Consider the following 21,725-nt stretch of genomic DNA (forward strand, 5'->3'; position numbering starts at 1 on the left):
CCCCCCCATGCTGGGGCAAACAGAGCCAGAGAGGCTGGAGGCCCCCCCTTGCCCCCCAGCACTGCCCATCTGCCTCACCTTGCCCTTCATCCCCGTGACATGGATGATGTTCAGTCGATCCGGGTCCTCGACCTGCCAGAGGTCACCCACCCTATAAGACCCCCAGGAGGCAGCCAGCACCGAGCATGGCGGCACCACTGCTGGGACGGGGTGGGGTGGGGTGTGGTGATGGGGGGACCCCCTCCTCACCTTCATCCCGGTCCGCTCCAAAAAGCCCTGCATGGCTTCCAGCTGGGCCTGGGGGTCGCCGCGCTCCCGCTTCACCTGCTCCAGGTCGCTGGCATTGGTCTGCAGGGTGTTGAGGGTCCGGATGGTGTCCTGGAAAGATCCCTGGGGGCGGTCAGGATGGCGCCCATCACCACAGCCTCGGGGCTGGGCCCACAGCCCCAGGGGCCAGCCCAGCCCGATCCACCCCATAGGGTTTGGCTCCCGCAGCCGTGCCCGCTGGCTGCCGCCGTGGCCCCGCGGTGACACGCTGGCAGTGCCAGCACCTGTTTGGGGGATGCCGCGGGGACGGGCTCCTTCTGGGCAAGGGGAGCCACCCCTCCACCGGCGCCCCTTGGCCCCGCGGGGGGGCACAGGGCAGCCCAGCACCCGGCACCCACCCCTGCCCGGCGGGACAAGGCCACCCACGGGTGCGAGCGGGCGGCGCTCCAGTGCCAGCATGCCTGCCCGCCGGCTCTAACCGGGGCCGCAACCGCAGCAGCGGAGCTGCACCTGCACGGTGCATCTGGCACGGCCGCTGCCGGGGGCCACCGAGCCCCCCGGGCCCGCACGCTTGGCCCTACCGCAGTGGGACCTGGCGTGGGACAAGCCAGTGGCCCCGGTGCGGGGACCCCCCGAGCAGCCGGACCCCATCCAGGCAGCAGACCGGCACCGGTGGCGCATCCTGCCCTGGTGAGCGTGGGGCAGCTCCGGGGCTTCCGCACCGCCCCCGGCCCCGGGACCGCCGGCGCCCCCGCGGCGCCCGGCAGCCGCACGGGCTCGGGATGCCCGAGGCCCCGCCCGGGACGCGGCGCGGCTGCTGGCCGCGCTCCCGGGGCTGCCGCGGCGGACGGCGGTTCGCACGGCGACCCTCGGGCACCGGCCGCCCCCGGCAGAAGGCACGGCGAGCGGCGGCCCCGGGACCCCCCCCGCCCACCCGGGAGCCCGCAGGCCGCTGGCTCGGGAAGGGGCCGCCGCTGCCCTCCCACGCCCGGTACGGCGGGACACCCCCGGGTGACCCCAACCTCCCCGTGGCCCCCCCCGCGCCCCCGGCGCGAGGTCCCGCTCCCCGCCTGCCGCTGATCCGTGGTACCTTTTGACTCAATAGCAGTTGGGAAGGGAGGAACAGCGGCAGGTCCAGGCTGCTGAGGGCAAGCCCTGGAGGGCACAGTCCCTCACACGAGCCCTTTGCAGCCTCATTCCCCCTCCCCAGGCTGGAGCAGGGTCCCCAGGACAGCATCGCTGCCTGCTTTGGCTGCTGAATGCAGCCACCACGGGGGATGGAGCATCTCCCCCCAGGGAAGGGGGGGAACCTAGGGCTCAGGCTCCTGCTGAGGGACTCGGGGGGGTCCCAGGAGCACCCCAAGAGTGCTGGGTACAAGGCAGGAGAACAGCACAGTGCTCTACACCTCCCCTTGCCAGCAACTCCTAGAGGAGCAGAGGGAATCAGTAGGGCATGCAGAGGGTGAGGTGCTGGGCAAAGGGGTCAGCTCTGGGGCAGGTCCCCAGTGTGTCAATACGGGGCTGCAGCCCCCAGTGCTCTGGGGAACCAGCTGCTGTGCGAGGCCAGCCACGAGCACCAGCCTGCTCCGCCGGCAGTGCCGGAGCGCTGGCAGCAGCGGTTCAAGCCCGTGCCTGTCCTCCGACACGGCAGCAGCATCCTGCCCACCGCCGGCCGCCCCGAGCTCGGTTTCCCTCGGTGCTTCTCCCTCCGGCGTTTCTCCCTCGGGCACCGCGACACGAGCCAGCTCCCACCTCCAAACTGCAGCCAGTTTCCAGCACGGTGCCGGCCTCGGAGAGCAGCAGCACCACCCGCAGCATCGGCAGCACCCAGAGCACCCCCTGCTCCACCAGCAGCATGGCCTGACCCCCCCCAGCCCACCCGGTCCCCAACTGTCAGACTTGGGGACCCACCCCAGCCCCATTAAGCTGGTTTTTTGCCCCAAATCTCAGGCCGAGCCCGGAGGGGGCCTCCGTTACTCATTCAGCAAACGCTTTGGCCCCCCAAGGGCAGCCCACGCCGGGGGAGGGGGGCACCCTGCAACCCCCCTGGGGTCCCCTGCTGCTGGGCGCAACCGGGGAGGCGGAGAGAGTACCTACCCCCAAAGCCTCCCCCAGGGCTCCCCCTCAAATGGGGGGGTGGGGGGTGGGCAAAAGTGGGTGCCCCCAGGACAAGACCCAGCACTTGGGGTGACCCCCTGCACCTCTCCTGGGTCCCCCCAAGAAGGCAGCGGGCACCACTAGGAGCAGCAAAATGTTTATTAAGGGGGGTGAGGCAGTGTGGGGCTGCTGGCTGCCCACGGGGTGATGGGCAGAAACCACACACACTCCCAGCTCCCCACCCGAGTTACAAACTATTAATAATAATAATAAAAATCTCCCCTATGTTAAATTAGTCCACACCTCGCTGTGGCTTGAGGCTCCCACCTACCGCCCCCTCAAAACTCCCTCTACGCCCCTGGGCGCCTGGACCCTGGCACAGCCTGGGGCAGCCCCCCCAGAGGCCAGGGCCCCCCCAGCCAGTCCCACCAACGTGGGCTGGGGGCAGGGAGCAGCTCCCCCATGGCCAGTGTCCCCCCTGCGGGGGGCACAGGCAAAAGGCACTGGCGTGAAAAGGGATGAGCCGGGAAGGGTCTGGGGGTCCCACGTGCCCCCCCAGCCACCTCCGAGCACCATCTGGGGCAGAACCGGCGCTTCAAGTAAAAAGAGGTGCAAAGCCCTGCGCACCCCCGTTACTGGGAGAGCGCAGGGTCCAGCAGCCGAAGGACCCCCCCCACCAAGTGCAGGCTGCCGGTGACCAGGACGTGGATGGCAGCCGCCTCCCGCAGCAGCACAGCCCCTCTGCTGGCGGCGGGGTGGGGGTGAGCCCCCACGGCGGTGGGCGCTGCCAGCCAAGGGTCCCGGCCCTGTGCCACCCGCCTCAGTGCCTGGGCCAGGCAGGGGAACACGAGGGCTGGGGAACTGAGGGGTCTCGGGGCTGGGGGGACCAGGAGCAGGGGTCCTCGGGCAGGGGCTGGCTGCAGGGGGGCTGGGAGCCAGGGGTCCTGCCCCTCCTTTTCCTCCAGCAGCCGGGTCCACGTCTGCTGGTTCTCCAGGCAGCGGGGGTCAGCGAGCTCTCCAGTGTCACGTTGAAGTTTTGCTGGTCTGGGAGAGATGGGGATGGGGGCCAGGGATTAGGGGGAGCCAGGGAGGGGTTGGGGATGAGGGGCGGGGCCAGGGAAGACCCCGGCTCCCCGGCACTCACCTGCATTGCTGGCCACGGGCACCTCCGTGAAGTTGGGGCAGAAGACAGCGTAGTCAAAGCGGCAGGGCTGTGGGGAGAGGAGGGGGGGTCAGCACTGGGGGAGCCCTCAGGACCCACCCACGGGATTGCCACCAGGACCAGTCCCACACTGGCAGGGTCACGGGGGGTTGGTCCAGGCAGGGGGTCATCCGATGTCCCCCCCTGCACCCAGAGCTGCAAGACCCTCGTGGGGGGCACAGAGGTGGGATACACCCAGGGACAGCAGGGTGGACAGACTGCACAGCATCAGCTCCTCCTCACGGCTCCCCCCACCTGCAGCCACTGAACGTGGCCGGTTCAGGCCACGTGCTGAACCGGCGCCCGGCAGGTGTGGGAGCTCTGTAACAAAGCTGTAGGGAAACATCTGCAGGCTTGCAGGTGTCACCTTCTGTAGCAGCTCCGTGGTGGCTGAGCTGCCGCACGAGATGTCAGAGCCGAGTTAAAGCCAGCAGGCGCTTCGCCTTGAAGAAAGTCCTTTCCCAGACAGAAAGACCTTGCCAGGACATCCCCGCTGAACGCAGCCTGCGCAGTAGCCCAGCTGGGACCCCGCTGGGGAAGCCCCCACTCAAAACACTCGGTCGAATTCAGTCTGGTTGGTGGCGGCCGGGTTCCTGCCTTGGAATGGCTGCTGGGGCATGTGCCCACCCCTCCTGTGCGCTGGGGCCAGGTACTCGAACATGGACTGGTTGAGGGTGGACAGCATGTTTTTGAGGTCCGAGGGCATGGGGTCGGACCAGAAGAAGTCGTGGTTCAGCGCATCATCGCTGTCGATCCGCTGGGCGGGATCCAGCACCAGCAGCTTGTCGATGAGGTCGAGTGCGTAGGGGTCTCCGACGTAGGCTTTCAGGCAATCCTTCACCTTGCGCTTCTGACCCTTGGGAAGATCCAGCTTCTGGTACAGCTCGTATTTACCCACATTTGGCCAAGCCTGGGAAGGGGCAGGAAAGCAGGGTTGGGAGGAAATAGTTACAGAGAGGACAAGCCATTTTTGATGCGAACACCCTCAGGCAAATTCGGGTGAGGTCTGCAGAGAGAACAGTGCTATTTTATAACCTCCAAACTGCCAGACCTTGTTCCCACAGCATGAGGGAGGCCCTAAAGGGTACGCTAAAGCCTGGAGACATGTGGACAAGTCGGGACGGAGTCCTGCTGGAATGGAAACAGCTTGCAGGATGCTCCAGGATTTCTGGTTCTCCCACGAAAGAGCTACAAGAGAGCAAGGCTCATGCCAGCTACAGCATCCAGAAAGGTAAAGCCACAAAACCGATTGCTAAGTAACAACCAGGATGTCTGTGGCTCCTTTTATCCTTAGGAAGCAAAGCCTGCTGCAGTCACCAGCACTTACCTCAACCCTGATCTGAGAGACCACCCCAGGTATTTACATACAAGAGAAGACACCTTCAATGTACGTACATAATGCATGCAGGACAGGCATCAGGCCTCTGCAGCTGCCTGCACAACACAACCCCTAGATCACAGCCCCGGCCAAGAGATCCCCCAGCTCAAGCCCCCACAAGAGGGCAGGACAAGCCGCCATTAAATAAGGAGCTGAGAAAGAGCTAACTGCTCCCACCAGAACTGAGCCGATGCCACGAGTGACAAGGCAGAACTGAAGAGGCTTTTCAAGGTGACCAGTTCAAAGCACCAGAGGCAAACCTCTCAACACAAAACAAACAGAAAAAAAAAACAACCCCACCCTTCTTTAAGCAGAAATTCAAAGGGTGTTTATCTGTGAGACAACCCCCAAACACAGGCCAGAACAGATTCCTACATGCAATGTTCTGTTCTTTCACAGCTGGAGCAGCCAGCATCGTCTCTGTGCTCAAATACAAGGACACAACCCACCCCTGCCGAAGGGGGTCCGGGAGGCATGTTCACCCTTTTCTCCTCAGGAGGTTAACATGAGTGATGTGACAGCTGCAGTCTACACAGAGTAGCGAGGAAAGTGCAGTGCCCCACCGTGCACGTGGCTGCCGGGAGGCAAGCAGAGTTTGCCAGAGCTTCCCCAGCCTCCCTGCCACCGCCTCTCTCCTCCCTCCGCTCTCTGCAGCTCGCTCACGCTCACGCCCTCACCTCCGGTGTGATGGATCCGCAGAGCTGGCTGATGAGGGTGAGCTGGTGCTGCTCTGTGTTCCCTTGCATGATGGGGCTGCGGGTCCACATCTCTGCCATGATGCACCCTGCACCCCAGAGGTCAATGGGGGGACCATAGTCCCGCTCCCCTAAACAGAGATGTCGCGTTAGTCACCCAGGGGAACGAGAAGGACAGAGAAGCCGGCAGAGCCCATCACCTCCTACCTAGGAGCAGCTCTGGCGGCCGATACCACAGAGTCACCACCCGGTTGGTGTAGCCGTTTGGCTGGCTGTTCTTAGCCAGGCTGAAAGCTCGAGCCAGCCCAAAGTCCGCAAGCTTCAGCACTCCGTCCCGCGTGATCAGGACATTCGCAGCTTTCAGGTCTCGATGCAAGATCTGTACAAGGACAGACGCCAAAAGGTTAAGCCGTTAAGGTACCCTCCCTGGGCGCCTGGTGCCAGCACCTCCTTGGTGCCAGCAGCTCCAGAGGTGGAGGACAAGCAAGGACTTCCCTCCAGCCTGTGCTAAGACACCCACTCCTTGGAAAGCCACAGAAAGCAGGGTGACCTCAGAGCACAGCACAGATCTGGCCGTTACCTTGTTCCTGTGGATGTAGTAAAGGCCGTTCAACAGCATCTGCATCACTTTCTTGATCTCTGAGAGCGTGAACTTGACACGGGCATTGCTGAGAAGGCCAGCCAGGTCGTGCTCGCAGAAGTCAAACACAAGGTAGATGCTGCCCTTGCAGCGGTTGTATGGAGAGGCTACGGGAGAAGCAAGGAGGGACCGTCAGTGAGGGACCCTTAACCCCAGCACAGCTCCCCCTGGCCTCCAGCCACCCTGCCGCTCATACATACAGCGCTCACTAGGCAAAACCTCAGGGCACAGGCACACAGAGAACCAGAAACAGCCTGCAGGCCCCAAGACCCACAACCAGCAACAGAAGAACAGAGGATGAGGAGCAGAGTCGTGAATGTGATCAGACAGGCAAGGCAAGGGCACGAAAATCTTTGAAAGCTTCGTTTTGTATTGCTCTGTGCGCATAACGGCTGTGGGGTTTCCTCCCTGCAAGCCACGGCTGGCAGGTGCACATACCACTAGCTGCCAGCCAAGCACTACCACCAATCGCGTCAGTGATAACGGAGACGCCCGCAAAGGCAGCCCCAGGAAAAATGCAGAAACAGAGAAAAATCTGTCTAACAGAGTATTAGAAAGCGGGGGTTTCTGCAGCCTCAAACATCATCTGTGAAAATGGGCTGCTCTGGATCAAAGGGATTTCAAACTCCAACTCCAATTGCAATTTAAAGTCACTAACAGGAAGCCTCAAATGAAGCAGTCTATTTCAATCTCGTTCCTAGAGCACACACGCAAAACATTGAAAAGAAAGCTGACTTTCATCAGCTGTAATCAGCAAAACTTGCCGATCAGCAGCTCCTACTGGACAATGACAGCTAAGCTCAGCCCTCACAGAAACGCACCACTCTGCCAGCCAGCAGGGTGCCTGCCATACGAGGTTTGCAATTCCTTACACACATATGGCCCCTACCACACCTTTCCCACCTAAAAAGAGAGGCGCTTAGAAGTTTGAGAACAGCACATGCAATATTTCTGCTTTACTGGAAACTGAGGTCAAAGCAGATCTGGGTGAAAACTGGAATTCAAACAAAACACAAACGACCGATATGGCTACAAAAATATTTACCTTGGGTACACCAGCCATGCAACCACCACAACTTGTTTCATCACACAGTGAATTCAAAACTAACTTGTCAGTGTTTCGACTCATACCTGTTCGGAGGACTATAATCTACGTGCCGTAGAGGACTAGAGTAACTTCAAGCTCCTGGTCCTGGGCCAAACACTTCTACCAGTTCAGTGAACTTTTAAAAACACATCATCACCAGACACCTGCCACTTTCATTTTTATTTCATGGCAGTGACTGAATATAGAGAATGGCAGGCTTGAACATCAGCTGTCACTTTCAAAAGTATTTTTTACAATACAAATCCACAGAAGAGAAGGACGTATAAAAGCTACCAAGTGTTTTAAAACAACTTCACTGGAAACGGAGCCAGGCCAAGCGCACTGAGCGTGCCAGTCACGCAGCAGGGGCACACCACGTGAGGTAGAAGCGAGGAGGTGGAAGAGCAGCTCAGGGCCACCCCGAGGGGAGTCCCAGCTCTCACAGCACGAGCAGTCACTGCCATCCACAGCAAGCCAAGCAAGTCTCCAGCTGGAGCTGTTATCATCAGCACAGAGCTGCCACAAACCATCGCAAGCCAACCGAGAGGGACAGCTAGAGGTCCCGACAGGAGGGAACTGGCTGTGCACAGCTCCGGCCTCAAAACCCTCTGCTTCAAAGTCTCTCCAGCGTGGGTTTATCTCAAGCCTCTCAGGAGTTTTCCAATAGGGGCAGCATCCATTGCCACAGCACACCCATAGCCCAGCAGCACTGACCGCAGCTTTTTCCAGCCAAGGTGCAGCAACACCCTAACTCTGTAAGAAACTGTTTTCCAAGAGGAGCGTACCATCACCCCTCGCATCACAGGCGGGGACAGAGGCCTATGCTGAGCTAGAGGACCCCACTCCCAGCACAAAACACCAGCCCGCTCAGCAGAGAAGGAGGGCTGAAAAAAAAAGCTGGCAGCCAGCCCAAGAGAGAACCCCGCAAGCTACCTTTGGTCCTGCAGATTTCTATGAGGTTCACCACGTTCTCATGTTTGAGCAGCTGGAGGATTTTAATCTCTCGCAAGGCTGTGATGGGGAACTGGAAAGGAGAAAGAAAGGACGGGGATTAGGGCTGCGTGAGACCAGGCCACCCCTGCCTAGAGAACAGGAGACACGCGACCACGGCAGCTCGGCAGGGGACCTGCTTGAGCAGCACTGTCACAGGTCACTGAAGGCCGATCAGAGCTTTAAAATAAAACACCCACACCGGTACTGCGCACATTTCTTTACCATCAGGGCACCACTGCGGAGGGACATTCCTTCACAACAGAGTGGTTGTGTGGTGCTGAGGCAGGCATGCAGGCACCCCTCCCTCCTCTCCTCATCTTCCACATTTGTAATGGGACACGGTACGGCCTGGCTCAAGCTGCAGAGCAGCCTCCCCAGCTACTGCCTGCGCTGTTTAAGCTGTTACCTCGCTCCCCAGCTTCTCCCATCTCTTGCACACCCCTGAGCACATGCCCTTCACACACTACCCGGCTCCTCCACGAACAACAGCCAGCCAGCGGGGAGCCCTGCGCCTGGGGGGGGATGACAGGGTTTTGCACGGGAGGGAGGAGGAACGTGTGGGCAGCGCCACCTCCCAGCAGCTGTCCCATGCAGCCCGGGGACTGCACCACACTGCTGCCTTTGCAGCCAGAAAGGTGATAACAAGCCGTAGGCCCTGGCAAAGCCACAAGGCCCAACGTTATCATAGTATCAGCAGGAGAGGAAAAATGCCACAGGGCTGGGATCCTGTCCACACCCTTACAGGTTCAAGATACAGCATATTATAGCTGCAAATATTGTGAAACACATTTACTCTGTGAAAACACGTCTATGCCGTCCCAAACATTAGCCTTCAACTACAAAGGGCCACCCCGCACCCCGCAGCCAGGCCTTGCCAAACACAGCCCAGCCACGTTCCGGCACTTACCCCCTTCTGCCGCCATGCTGCTGCAGTTACCCCCTCCTTCTCATTTTCCATCAACACTTTTTTCAGTGCTACTCTCTTGCCTGTCTGACGATGTTTGGCTTTGAAAACTTCCCTGTAAAACCAGAACGAAACCACTGAGCAGCGCAAGGCAGAAGGGACGCAGCCAGGTGCTCCTGACCGGGAACACCAGCAAACAAGACACAAAGACAAGACAACCGCTCTGTGCTGACCCGCCATCCGACCCAGCCACATCCCGTTCGCACCAAAGGCCCTCAGCAGCGGCCGAGCCAACCCAGCCCAGAAGCCCCACAAGGATTTTGGCCGAACCTGCACGTTTTGGGCGAAGGTGCAGGGCCCCGCCCCGCCCCGCCCGTCTCCAGAGTGAACTCTGCTCTGCCAGAGCGGGGCGCCGGGCCGGGGAAAGGAGGGCTGAGGGGCCAGGCCGGCCCCCGCGGCCGGAGCGCTGGCCGAGGAAGGGAGACCCAAGCGGGGGGCGCCCGGGCCTGGGGCGGGCGGGCCGCGGGGCCGAGGGGGCCGGCCCCGGGCAGCAGGCCCGACGGCGGGGAGGGCCGGGCACTCACCCGAAGGTTCCCTGCCCGATCTTGGCGAGCTTCTCGTACTTAGAGACCTCATCGCAGAAGGGACACTCCGCCATGTCGTACCGCTTGGCCATGGCTGCCGCGGCCGTCGCTACAGCACCGCGTTCCGCCCCTCCCGCGCGCGTCACAGCCCCTTCCGCAACAACGCGGCCCCGCGAGGCCTCCTGGGACTGGGCGGTGGCGGCTGCCTCGGGGCGCCTGGGCGGGCGGAGCTTGCCGCCGCCAGCCCCGCCCCCGCCAGCCCCGCCCCGCCGCCAGCCCCGCCCCGCCGCCAGCCCCGCCCCCGCCGGCCCCGCCCCGCCGCCAGCCCCGCCCCCGCCGCAGCAGCCCCCTGCCCCCCGCCGCACCGCCCGGGGCACCCACCGCCCCTGGTGCTGGTGGCCCTAAAGCACGTCACCGTGTCACCGTGTCTCCTGCGTGCTGAAACCCGCCAGGGATTCCACAGCCTTTCTGCTCCCTGGCTCCTGCACCCAGGGGCTGCGGCGAGGGGACCCCACAGCCAGGGCAGGACACGGGTCCCGGGGGGCACAGACGTGCCCGGTGGGGGCTGCCGTCCCCCCGGCGATGCCTGCGTCAGGGTGCAACGCGAGCATCTTGGCGTGGGGGTGTCTGAAACTGGTCCCCAAGGCGGGGGGCACGGGGGGGCCAAGGCCAGAGCAGCAGCGGAGATGGCTGCTGGCATCCCGGCCACGGCAGCCACCAGGTGCTGCCTGGGAATGGGGGACAGCACAGACACTGCAGCCTGCCAGGCCCAGGCCACCTGGTCCTGCGTGAAGACACTCCTTCCTCCAGGGCACCCCAAGGTCCCCCAGCACGAGGCAACAGCCAGCGGCAGGGGGCTCCTGCTGCCACTGATGCCGTCCGGCTGTCACCCCACGGGGCCGTGAGGGCAGCGGCTGAGCCCCAGATGTGCCTGGTGCTCCCCTGTCTGCAGGGCTGGCGCCGTCCTCTAAGGCTGGCACCCTGCTCTAGAGATGGCACCCTCACCCACAGGGCTGGCACCCACGTTCAGGGCTGGCACCCTCCTCTAGGGCTGGCACCCAGGGGGCTTTGGGTGTCAACATCTGCTGGCCATCCCCAACCAGCACTGGGGCACATGGCCCAGGGGGGGTCCTCGAGGGAGGGAGCACCCCCCGCCAGCCCCACCTTGGTCTCCTCCAGGCGGCTGTAAACGAGCCAGAGGTACTTGCTGAACTGCTCCTTGCTGATGGGCTGCCCATTGATGCGGATCCGCTCACGCACCTGCACCAGGTGAGGGGAGCTGGGGGGGCAGAGCAGGAGAGGGGGGCACAGTCGGGCACAGTGCCACCAGCCCCCCCAAAGCCTCCTGACCCCCCCCCACTCACCTGTAAAAGCCCGTCTTCAGCCCGTAGTTGCGGAGGATGCACTCAGCGAAGGCGCACACTGAGCCCTGGGGAGACAGCAGCGTTAACCCCCCCATGCTGGGGCAAACAGAGCCAGAGAGGCTGGAGGCCCCCCCTTGCCCCCCAGCACTGCCCATCTGCCTCACCTTGCCCTTCGTCCCCGTGACATGGATGATGTTCAGTCGATCCGGGTCCTCGACCTGCCAGAGGTCACCCACCCTATAAGACCCCCAGGAGGCAGCCAGCACCGAGCATGGCGGCACCACTGCTGGGACGGGGTGGGGTGGGGTGTGGTGATGGGGGGACCCCCTCCTCACCTTCATCCCGGTCCGCTCCAAAAAGCCCTGCATGGCTTCCAGCTGGGCCTGGGGGTCGCCGCGCTCCCGCTTCACCTGCTCCAGGTCGCTGGCATTGGTCTGCAGGGTGTTGAGGGTCTGGATGGTGTCCTGGAAAGATCCCTGGGGGCGGTCAGGATGGCGCCCATCACCACAGCCTCGGGGCTGGGCCCACAGCCCCAGGGGCCAGCCCAGCCCGATCCACCCCATAGGGTTTGGCTCCCGCAGCCGTGCCCGCTGGCTGCCGCCGTGGCCCCGCGGTGACACGCTGGCAGTGCCAGCACCTGTTTGGGGGACGCCGCGGGGACGGGCTCCTTCTGGGCAAGGGGAGCCACCCCTCCACCGGCGCCCCTTGGCCCCGCGGGGGGGCACAGGGCAGCCCAGCACCCGGCACCCACCCCTGCCCGGCGGGACAAGGCCACCCACGGGTGCGAGCGGGCGGCGCTCCAGTGCCAGCATGCCTGCCCGCCGGCTCTAACCGGGGCCGCAACCGCAGCCGCGGAGCTGCACCTGCACGGTGCATCTGGCACGGCCGCTGCCGGGGGCCACCGAGCCCCCCGGGCCCGCACGCTTGGCCCTACCGCAGTGGGACCTGGCGTGGGACAAGCCAGTGGCCCCGGTGCGGGGACCCCCCGAGCAGCCGGACCCCATCCAGGCAGCAGACCGGCACCGGTGGCGCATCCTGCCCTGGTGAGCGTGGGGCAGCTCCGGGGCTTCCGCACCGCCCCCGGCCCCGGGACCGCCGGCGCCCCCGCGGCGCCCGGCAGCCGCACGGGCTCGGGATGCCCGAGGCCCCGCCCGGGACGCGGCGCGGCTGCTGGCCGCGCTCCCGGGGCTGCCGCGGCGGACGGCGGTTCGCACGGCGACCCTCGGGCACCGGCCGCCCCCGGCAGAAGGCACGGCGAGCGGCGGCCCCGGGACCCCCCCCGCCCACCCGGGAGCCCGCAGGCCGCTGGCTCGGGAAGGGGCCGCCGCTGCCCTCCCACGCCCGGTACGGCGGGACACCCCCGGGTGACCCCAACCTCCCCGTGGCCCCCCCCGCGCCCCCGGCGCGAGGTCCCGCTCCCCGCCTGCCGCTGATCCGTGGTACCTTTTGACTCAATAGCAGTTGGGAAGGGAGGAACAGCGGCAGGTCCAGGCTGCTGAGGGCAAGCCCTGGAGGGCACAGTCCCTCACACGAGCCCTTTGCAGCCTCATTCCCCCTCCCCAGGCTGGAGCAGGGTCCCCAGGACAGCATCGCTGCCTGCTTTGGCTGCTGAATGCAGCCACCACGGGGGATGGAGCATCTCCCCCCAGGGAAGGGGGGGAACCTAGGGCTCAGGCTCCTGCTGAGGGACTCGGGGGGGTCCCAGGAGCACCCCAAGAGTGCTGGGTACAAGGCAGGAGAACAGCACAGTGCTCTACACCTCCCCTTGCCAGCAACTCCTAGAGGAGCAGAGGGAATCAGTAGGGCATGCAGAGGGTGAGGTGCTGGGCAAAGGGGTCAGCTCTGGGGCAGGTCCCCAGTGTGTCAATACGGGGCTGCAGCCCCCAGTGCTCTGGGGAACCAGCTGCTGTGCGAGGCCAGCCACGAGCACCAGCCTGCTCCGCCGGCAGTGCCGGAGCGCTGGCAGCAGCGGTTCAAGCCCGTGCCTGTCCTCCGACACGGCAGCAGCATCCTGCCCACCGCCGGCCGCCCCGAGCTCGGTTTCCCTCGGTGCTTCTCCCTCCGGCGTTTCTCCCTCGGGCACCGCGACACGAGCCAGCTCCCACCTCCAAACTGCAGCCAGTTTCCAGCACGGTGCCGGCCTCGGAGAGCAGCAGCACCACCCGCAGCATCGGCAGCACCCAGAGCACCCCCTGCTCCACCAGCAGCATGGCCTGACCCCCCCCAGCCCACCCGGTCCCCAACTGTCAGACTTGGGGACCCACCCCAGCCCCATTAAGCTGGTTTTTTGCCCCAAATCTCAGGCCGAGCCCGGAGGGGGCCTCCGTTACTCATTCAGCAAACGCTTTGGCCCCCCAAGGGCAGCCCACGCCGGGGGAGGGGGGCACCCTGCAACCCCCCTGGGGTCCCCTGCTGCTGGGCGCAACCGGGGAGGCGGAGAGAGTACCTACCCCCAAAGCCTCCCCCAGGGCTCCCCCTCAAATGGGGGGGTGGGGGGTGGGCAAAAGTGGGTGCCCCCAGGACAAGACCCAGCACTTGGGGTGACCCCCTGCACCTCTCCTGGGTCCCCCCAAGAAGGCAGCGGGCACCACTAGGAGCAGCAAAATGTTTATTAAGGGGGGTGAGGCAGTGTGGGGCTGCTGGCTGCCCACGGGGTGATGGGCAGAAACCACACACACTCCCAGCTCCCCACCCGAGTTACAAACTATTAATAATAATAATAATAATAAAAATCTCCCCTATGTTAAATTAGTCCACACCTCGCTGTGGCTTGAGGCTCCCACCTACCGCCCCCTCAAAACTCCCTCTACGCCCCTGGGCGCCTGGACCCTGGCACAGCCTGGGGCAGCCCCCCCAGAGGCCAGGGCCCCCCCAGCCAGTCCCACCAACGTGGGCTGGGGGCAGGGAGCAGCTCCCCCATGGCCAGTGTCCCCCCTGCGGGGGGCACAGGCAAAAGGCACTGGGGTGAAAAGGGATGAGCCGGGAAGGGTCTGGGGGTCCCACGTGCCCCCCCAGCCACCTCCGAGCACCATCTGGGGCAGAACCGGCGCTTCAAGTAAAAAGAGGTGCAAAGCCCTGCGCACCCCCGTTACTGGGAGAGCGCGGGGTCCAGCAGCCGAAGGACCCCCCCCACCAAGTGCAGGCTGCCGGTGACCAGGACGTGGATGGCGGCCGCCTCCCGCAGCAGCACAGCCCCTCTGCTGGCGGCGGGGTGGGGGTGAGCCCCCACGGCGGTGGGCGCTGCCAGCCAAGGGTCCCGGCCCTGTGCCACCCGCCTCAGTGCCTGGGCCAGGCAGGGGAACACGAGGGCTGGGGAACTGAGGGGTCTCGGGGCTGGGGGGACCAGGAGCAGGGGTCCTCGGGCAGGGGCTGGCTGCAGGGGGGCTGGGAGCCAGGGGTCCTGCCCCTCCTTTTCCTCCAGCAGCCGGGTCCACGTCTGCTGGTTCTCCAGGCAGCGGGTCAGCGAGCTCTCCAGTGTCACGTTGAAGTTTTGCTGGTCTGGGAGAGATGGGGATGGGGGCCAGGGATTAGGGGGAGCCAGGGAGGGGTTGGGGATGAGGGGCGGGGCCAGGGAAGACCCCGGCTCCCCGGCACTCACCTGCATTGCTGGCCACGGGCACCTCCGTGAAGTTGGGGCAGAAGACAGCGTAGTCAAAGCGGCAGGGCTGTGGGGAGAGGAGGGGGGGTCAGCACTGGGGGAGCCCTCAGGACCCACCCACGGGATTGCCACCAGGACCAGTCCCACACTGGCAGGGTCACGGGGGGTTGGTCCAGGCAGGGGGTCATCCGATGTCCCCCCCTGCACCCAGAGCTGCAAGACCCTCGTGGGGGGCACAGAGGTGGGATACACCCAGGGACAGCAGGGTGGACAGACTGCACAGCATCAGCTCCTCCTCACGGCTCCCCCCACCTGCAGCCACTGAACGTGGCCGGTTCAGGCCACGTGCTGAACCGGCGCCCGGCAGGTGTGGGAGCTCTGTAACAAAGCTGTAGGGAAACATCTGCAGGCTTGCAGGTGTCACCTTCTGTAGCAGCTCCGTGGTGGCTGAGCTGCCGCACGAGATGTCAGAGCCGAGTTAAAGCCAGCAGGCGCTTCGCCTTGAAGAAAGTCCTTTCCCAGACAGAAAGACCTTGCCAGGACATCCCCGCTGAACGCAGCCTGCGCAGTAGCCCAGCTGGGACCCCGCTGGGGAAGCCCCCACTCAAAACACTCGGTCGAATTCAGTCTGGTTGGTGGCGGCCGGGTTCCTGCCTTGGAATGGCTGCTGGGGCATGTGCCCACCCCTCCTGTGCGCTGGGGCCAGGTACTCGAACATGGACTGGTTGAGGGTGGACAGCATGTTTTTGAGGTCCGAGGGCATGGGGTCGGACCAGAAGAAGTCGTGGTTCAGCGCATCATCGCTGTCGATCCGCTGGGCGGGATCCAGCACCAGCAGCTTGTCGATGAGGTCGAGTGCGTAGGGGTCTCCGACGTAGGCTTTCAGGCAATCCTTCACCTTGCGCTTCTGACCCTTGGGAAGATCCAGCTTCTGGTACAGCTCGTATTTACCCACATTTGGCCAAGCCTGGGAAGGGGCAGGAAAGCAGGGTTGGGAGGAAATAGTTACAGAGAGGACAAGCCATTTTTGATGCGAACACCCTCAGGCAAATTCGGGTGAGGTCTGCAGAGAGAACAGTGCTATTTTATAACCTCCAAACTGCCAGACCTTGTTCCCACAGCATGAGGGAGGCCCTAAAGGGTACGCTAAAGCCTGGAGACATGTGGACAAGTCGGGACGGAGTCCTGCTGGAATGGAAACAGCTTGCAGGATGCTCCAGGATTTCTGGTTCTCCCACGAAAGAGCTACAAGAGAGCAAGGCTCATGCCAGCTACAGCATCCAGAAAGGTAAAGCCACAAAACCGATTGCTAAGTAACAACCAGGATGTCTGTGGCTCCTTTTATCCTTAGGAAGCAAAGCCTGCTGCAGTCACCAGCACTTACCTCAACCCTGATCTGAGAGACCACCCCAGGTATTTACATACAAGAGAAGACACCTTCAATGTACGTACATAATGCATGCAGGACAGGCATCAGGCCTCTGCAGCTGCCTGCACAACACAACCCCTAGATCACAGCCCCGGCCAAGAGATCCCCCAGCTCAAGCCCCCACAAGAGGGCAGGACAAGCCGCCATTAAATAAGGAGCTGAGAAAGAGCTAACTGCTCCCACCAGAACTGAGCCGATGCCACGAGTGACAAGGCAGAACTGAAGAGGCTTTTCAAGGTGACCAGTTCAAAGCACCAGAGGCAAACCTCTCAACACAAAACAAACAGAAAAAAAAAACAACCCCACCCTTCTTTAAGCAGAAATTCAAAGGGTGTTTATCTGTGAGACAACCCCCAAACACAGGCCAGAACAGATTCCTACATGCAATGTTCTGTTCTTTCACAGCTGGAGCAGCCAGCATCGTCTCTGTGCTCAAATACAAGGACACAACCCACCCCTGCCGAAGGGGGTCCGGGAGGCATGTTCACCCTTTTCTCCTCAGGAGGTTAACATGAGTGATGTGACAGCTGCAGTCTACACAGAGTAGCGAGGAAAGTGCAGTGCCCCACCGTGCACGTGGCTGCCGGGAGGCAAGCAGAGTTTGCCAGAGCTTCCCCAGCCTCCCTGCCACCGCCTCTCTCCTCCCTCCGCTCTCTGCAGCTCGCTCACGCTCACGCCCTCACCTCCGGTGTGATGGATCCGCAGAGCTGGCTGATGAGGGTGAGCTGGTGCTGCTCTGTGTTCCCTTGCATGATGGGGCTGCGGGTCCACATCTCTGCCATGATGCACCCTGCACCCCAGAGGTCAATGGGGGGACCATAGTCCCGCTCCCCTAAACAGAGATGTCGCGTTAGTCACCCAGGGGAACGAGAAGGACAGAGAAGCCGGCAGAGCCCATCACCTCCTACCTAGGAGCAGCTCTGGCGGCCGATACCACAGAGTCACCACCCGGTTGGTGTAGCCGTTTGGCTGGCTGTTCTTAGCCAGGCTGAAAGCTCGAGCCAGCCCAAAGTCCGCAAGCTTCAGCACTCCGTCCCGCGTGATCAGGACATTCGCAGCTTTCAGGTCTCGATGCAAGATCTGTACAAGGACAGACGCCAAAAGGTTAAGCCGTTAAGGTACCCTCCCTGGGCGCCTGGTGCCAGCACCTCCTTGGTGCCAGCAGCTCCAGAGGTGGAGGACAAGCAAGGACTTCCCTCCAGCCTGTGCTAAGACACCCACTCCTTGGAAAGCCACAGAAAGCAGGGTGACCTCAGAGCACAGCACAGATCTGGCCGTTACCTTGTTCCTGTGGATGTAGTAAAGGCCGTTCAACAGCATCTGCATCACTTTCTTGATCTCTGAGAGCGTGAACTTGACACGGGCATTGCTGAGAAGGCCAGCCAGGTCGTGCTCGCAGAAGTCAAACACAAGGTAGATGCTGCCCTTGCAGCGGTTGTATGGAGAGGCTACGGGAGAAGCAAGGAGGGACCGTCAGTGAGGGACCCTTAACCCCAGCACAGCTCCCCCTGGCCTCCAGCCACCCTGCCGCTCATACATACAGCGCTCACTAGGCAAAACCTCAGGGCACAGGCACACAGAGAACCAGAAACAGCCTGCAGGCCCCAAGACCCACAACCAGCAACAGAAGAACAGAGGATGAGGAGCAGAGTCGTGAATGTGATCAGACAGGCAAGGCAAGGGCACGAAAATCTTTGAAAGCTTCGTTTTGTATTGCTCTGTGCGCATAACGGCTGTGGGGTTTCCTCCCTGCAAGCCACGGCTGGCAGGTGCACATACCACTAGCTGCCAGCCAAGCACTACCACCAATCGCGTCAGTGATAACGGAGACGCCCGCAAAGGCAGCCCCAGGAAAAATGCAGAAACAGAGAAAAATCTGTCTAACAGAGTATTAGAAAGCGGGGGTTTCTGCAGCCTCAAACATCATCTGTGAAAATGGGCTGCTCTGGATCAAAGGGATTTCAAACTCCAACTCCAATTGCAATTTAAAGTCACTAACAGGAAGCCTCAAATGAAGCAGTCTATTTCAATCTCGTTCCTAGAGCACACACGCAAAACATTGAAAAGAAAGCTGACTTTCATCAGCTGTAATCAGCAAAACTTGCCGATCAGCAGCTCCTACTGGACAATGACAGCTAAGCTCAGCCCTCACAGAAACGCACCACTCTGCCAGCCAGCAGGGTGCCTGCCATACGAGGTTTGCAATTCCTTACACACATATGGCCCCTACCACACCTTTCCCACCTAAAAAGAGAGGCGCTTAGAAGTTTGAGAACAGCACATGCAATATTTCTGCTTTACTGGAAACTGAGGTCAAAGCAGATCTGGGTGAAAACTGGAATTCAAACAAAACACAAACGACCGATATGGCTACAAAAATATTTACCTTGGGTACACCAGCCATGCAACCACCACAACTTGTTTCATCACACAGTGAATTCAAAACTAACTTGTCAGTGTTTCGACTCATACCTGTTCGGAGGACTATAATCTACGTGCCGTAGAGGACTAGAGTAACTTCAAGCTCCTGGTCCTGGGCCAAACACTTCTACCAGTTCAGTGAACTTTTAAAAACACATCATCACCAGACACCTGCCACTTTCATTTTTATTTCATGGCAGTGACTGAATATAGAGAATGGCAGGCTTGAACATCAGCTGTCACTTTCAAAAGTATTTTTTACAATACAAATCCACAGAAGAGAAGGACGTATAAAAGCTACCAAGTGTTTTAAAACAACTTCACTGGAAACGGAGCCAGGCCAAGCGCACTGAGCGTGCCAGTCACGCAGCAGGGGCACACCACGTGAGGTAGAAGCGAGGAGGTGGAAGAGCAGCTCAGGGCCACCCCGAGGGGAGTCCCAGCTCTCACAGCACGAGCAGTCACTGCCATCCACAGCAAGCCAAGCAAGTCTCCAGCTGGAGCTGTTATCATCAGCACAGAGCTGCCACAAACCATCGCAAGCCAACCGAGAGGGACAGCTAGAGGTCCCGACAGGAGGGAACTGGCTGTGCACAGCTCCGGCCTCAAAACCCTCTGCTTCAAAGTCTCTCCAGCGTGGGTTTATCTCAAGCCTCTCAGGAGTTTTCCAATAGGGGCAGCATCCATTGCCACAGCACACCCATAGCCCAGCAGCACTGACCGCAGCTTTTTCCAGCCAAGGTGCAGCAACACCCTAACTCTGTAAGAAACTGTTTTCCAAGAGGAGCGTACCATCACCCCTCGCATCACAGGCGGGGACAGAGGCCTATGCTGAGCTAGAGGACCCCACTCCCAGCACAAAACACCAGCCCGCTCAGCAGAGAAGGAGGGCTGAAAAAAAAAGCTGGCAGCCAGCCCAAGAGAGAACCCCGCAAGCTACCTTTGGTCCTGCAGATTTCTATGAGGTTCACCACGTTCTCATGTTTGAGCAGCTGGAGGATTTTAATCTCTCGCAAGGCTGTGATGGGGAACTGGAAAGGAGAAAGAAAGGACGGGGATTAGGGCTGCGTGAGACCAGGCCACCCCTGCCTAGAGAACAGGAGACACGCGACCACGGCAGCTCGGCAGGGGACCTGCTTGAGCAGCACTGTCACAGGTCACTGAAGGCCGATCAGAGCTTTAAAATAAAACACCCACACCGGTACTGCGCACATTTCTTTACCATCAGGGCACCACTGCGGAGGGACATTCCTTCACAACAGAGTGGTTGTGTGGTGCTGAGGCAGGCATGCAGGCACCCCTCCCTCCTCTCCTCATCTTCCACATTTGTAATGGGACACGGTACGGCCTGGCTCAAGCTGCAGAGCAGCCTCCCCAGCTACTGCCTGCGCTGTTTAAGCTGTTACCTCGCTCCCCAGCTTCTCCCATCTCTTGCACACCCCTGAGCACATGCCCTTCACACACTACCCGGCTCCTCCACGAACAACAGCCAGCCAGCGGGGAGCCCTGCGCCTGGGGGGGGATGACAGGGTTTTGCACGGGAGGGAGGAGGAACGTGTGGGCAGCGCCACCTCCCAGCAGCTGTCCCATGCAGCCCGGGGACTGCACCACACTGCTGCCTTTGCAGCCAGAAAGGTGATAACAAGCCGTAGGCCCTGGCAAAGCCACAAGGCCCAACGTTATCATAGTATCAGCAGGAGAGGAAAAATGCCACAGGGCTGGGATCCTGTCCACACCCTTACAGGTTCAAGATACAGCATATTATAGCTGCAAATATTGTGAAACACATTTACTCTGTGAAAACACGTCTATGCCGTCCCAAACATTAGCCTTCAACTACAAAGGGCCACCCCGCACCCCGCAGCCAGGCCTTGCCAAACACAGCCCAGCCACGTTCCGGCACTTACCCCCTTCTGCCGCCATGCTGCTGCAGTTACCCCCTCCTTCTCATTTTCCATCAACACTTTTTTCAGTGCTACCCTCTTGCCTGTCTGACGATGTTTGGCTTTGAAAACTTCCCTGTAAAACCAGAACGAAACCACTGAGCAGCGCAAGGCAGAAGGGACGCAGCCAGGTGCTCCTGACCGGGAACACCAGCAAACAAGACACAAAGACAAGACAACCGCTCTGTGCTGACCCGCCATCCGACCCAGCCACATCCCGTTCGCACCAAAGGCCCTCAGCAGCGGCCGAGCCAACCCAGCCCAGAAGCCCCACAAGGATTTTGGCCGAACCTGCACGTTTTGGGCGAAGGTGCAGGGCCCCGCCCCGCCCCGCCCGTCTCCAGAGTGAACTCTGCTCTGCCAGAGCGGGGCGCCGGGCCGGGGAAAGGAGGGCTGAGGGGCCAGGCCGGCCCCCGCGGCCGGAGCGCTGGCCGAGGAAGGGAGACCCAAGCGGGGGGCGCCCGGGCCTGGGGCGGGCGGGCCGCGGGGCCGAGGGGGCCGGCCCCGAGCAGCAGGCCCGACGGCGGGGAGGGCCGGGCACTCACCCGAAGGTTCCCTGCCCGATCTTGGCGAGCTTCTCGTACTTAGAGACCTCATCGCAGAAGGGACACTCCGCCATGTCGTACCGCTTGGCCATGGCTGCCGCGGCCGTCGCTACAGCACCGCGTTCCGCCCCTCCCGCGCGCGTCACAGCCCCTTCCGCAACAACGCGGCCCCGCGAGGCCTCCTGGGACTGGGCGGTGGCGGCTGCCTCGGGGCGCCTGGGCGGGCGGAGCTTGCCGCCGCCAGCCCCGCCCCCGCCAGCCCCGCCCCGCCCCGCCGCCAGCCCCGCCCCCGCCGGCCCCGCCCCGCCGCCAGCCCCGCCCCCGCTGCAGCAGCCCCCTGCCCCCCGCCGCACCGCCCGGGGCACCCACCGCCCCTGGTGCTGGTGGCCCTAAAGCACGTCACCGTGTCACCGTGTCTCCTGCGTGCTGAAACCCGCCAGGGATTCCACAGCCTTTCTGCTCCCTGGCTCCTGCACCCAGGGGCTGCGGCGAGGGGACCCCACAGCCAGGGCAGGACACGGGTCCCGGGGGGCACAGACGTGCCCGGTGGGGGCTGCCGTCCCCCCGGCGATGCCTGCG

General features: G+C 62.3%; 3 protein-coding genes across 7 annotated transcripts; all 3 read right to left on the reverse strand.

Moving 5' to 3' along the window:
* Positions 1–3,225: 3,225 nt before the first annotated feature.
* Positions 3,226–10,019, reverse strand: LOC129736824 (cyclin-dependent kinase 9-like). Of its 4 annotated transcripts, none has more exons than XM_055721044.1 (9): positions 9,847–10,019; positions 9,296–9,377; positions 8,299–8,389; positions 6,219–6,385; positions 5,846–6,017; positions 5,621–5,769; positions 3,933–4,475; positions 3,509–3,575; positions 3,226–3,408 (listed from the first exon to the last, which is right to left on the reverse strand). In XM_055721044.1, the coding sequence occupies exons 1-7, from the start codon at positions 9,936–9,938 to the stop codon at positions 4,113–4,115; spliced, it is 1,116 nt and encodes a 371-aa protein (XP_055577019.1). In that variant the 5' UTR covers positions 9,939–10,019; the 3' UTR covers positions 3,226–3,408; positions 3,509–3,575; positions 3,933–4,112. The 4 variants fall into 4 exon arrangements, with proteins under 4 accessions (XP_055577019.1, XP_055577015.1, XP_055577017.1 ...); XM_055721040.1 differs by having other exon boundaries at positions 9,266–9,377; positions 9,847–10,017; XM_055721042.1 differs by having other exon boundaries at positions 3,821–4,475; positions 9,266–9,377; positions 9,847–10,017.
* A 177-nt stretch (positions 10,020–10,196) lies between these two features.
* On the reverse strand, positions 10,197–13,589 carry LOC129736830 (folylpolyglutamate synthase, mitochondrial-like). 2 transcript variants are annotated; one of them, XM_055721065.1, is made up of 4 exons: positions 11,546–13,589; positions 11,375–11,428; positions 11,211–11,275; positions 10,197–11,125 (listed from the first exon to the last, which is right to left on the reverse strand). In XM_055721065.1, exons 1-4 carry the CDS (start codon positions 12,020–12,022, stop codon positions 10,873–10,875), a joined length of 849 nt encoding a protein of 282 aa, XP_055577040.1. In that variant the 5' UTR covers positions 12,023–13,589; the 3' UTR covers positions 10,197–10,872. The 2 variants fall into 2 exon arrangements, with proteins under 2 accessions (XP_055577040.1, XP_055577041.1); XM_055721066.1 differs by lacking the exon at positions 11,375–11,428.
* Positions 13,590–13,801: 212 nt separating this feature from the next.
* LOC129736826 (cyclin-dependent kinase 9-like) lies at positions 13,802–21,317 on the reverse strand. Its single transcript, XM_055721048.1, has 8 exons — positions 21,147–21,317; positions 20,596–20,677; positions 19,599–19,689; positions 17,519–17,685; positions 17,146–17,317; positions 16,921–17,069; positions 14,809–15,775; positions 13,802–14,708 (listed from the first exon to the last, which is right to left on the reverse strand). The coding sequence occupies exons 1-7, from the start codon at positions 21,236–21,238 to the stop codon at positions 15,413–15,415; spliced, it is 1,116 nt and encodes a 371-aa protein (XP_055577023.1). The 5' UTR covers positions 21,239–21,317; the 3' UTR covers positions 13,802–14,708; positions 14,809–15,412.
* Positions 21,318–21,725: the final 408 nt, after the last annotated feature.

This window comes from Falco cherrug, chromosome 9, assembly GCF_023634085.1.
Source record: "Falco cherrug isolate bFalChe1 chromosome 9, bFalChe1.pri, whole genome shotgun sequence".
NCBI classification, from domain to species: Eukaryota; Metazoa; Chordata; class Aves; order Falconiformes; family Falconidae; genus Falco; species Falco cherrug.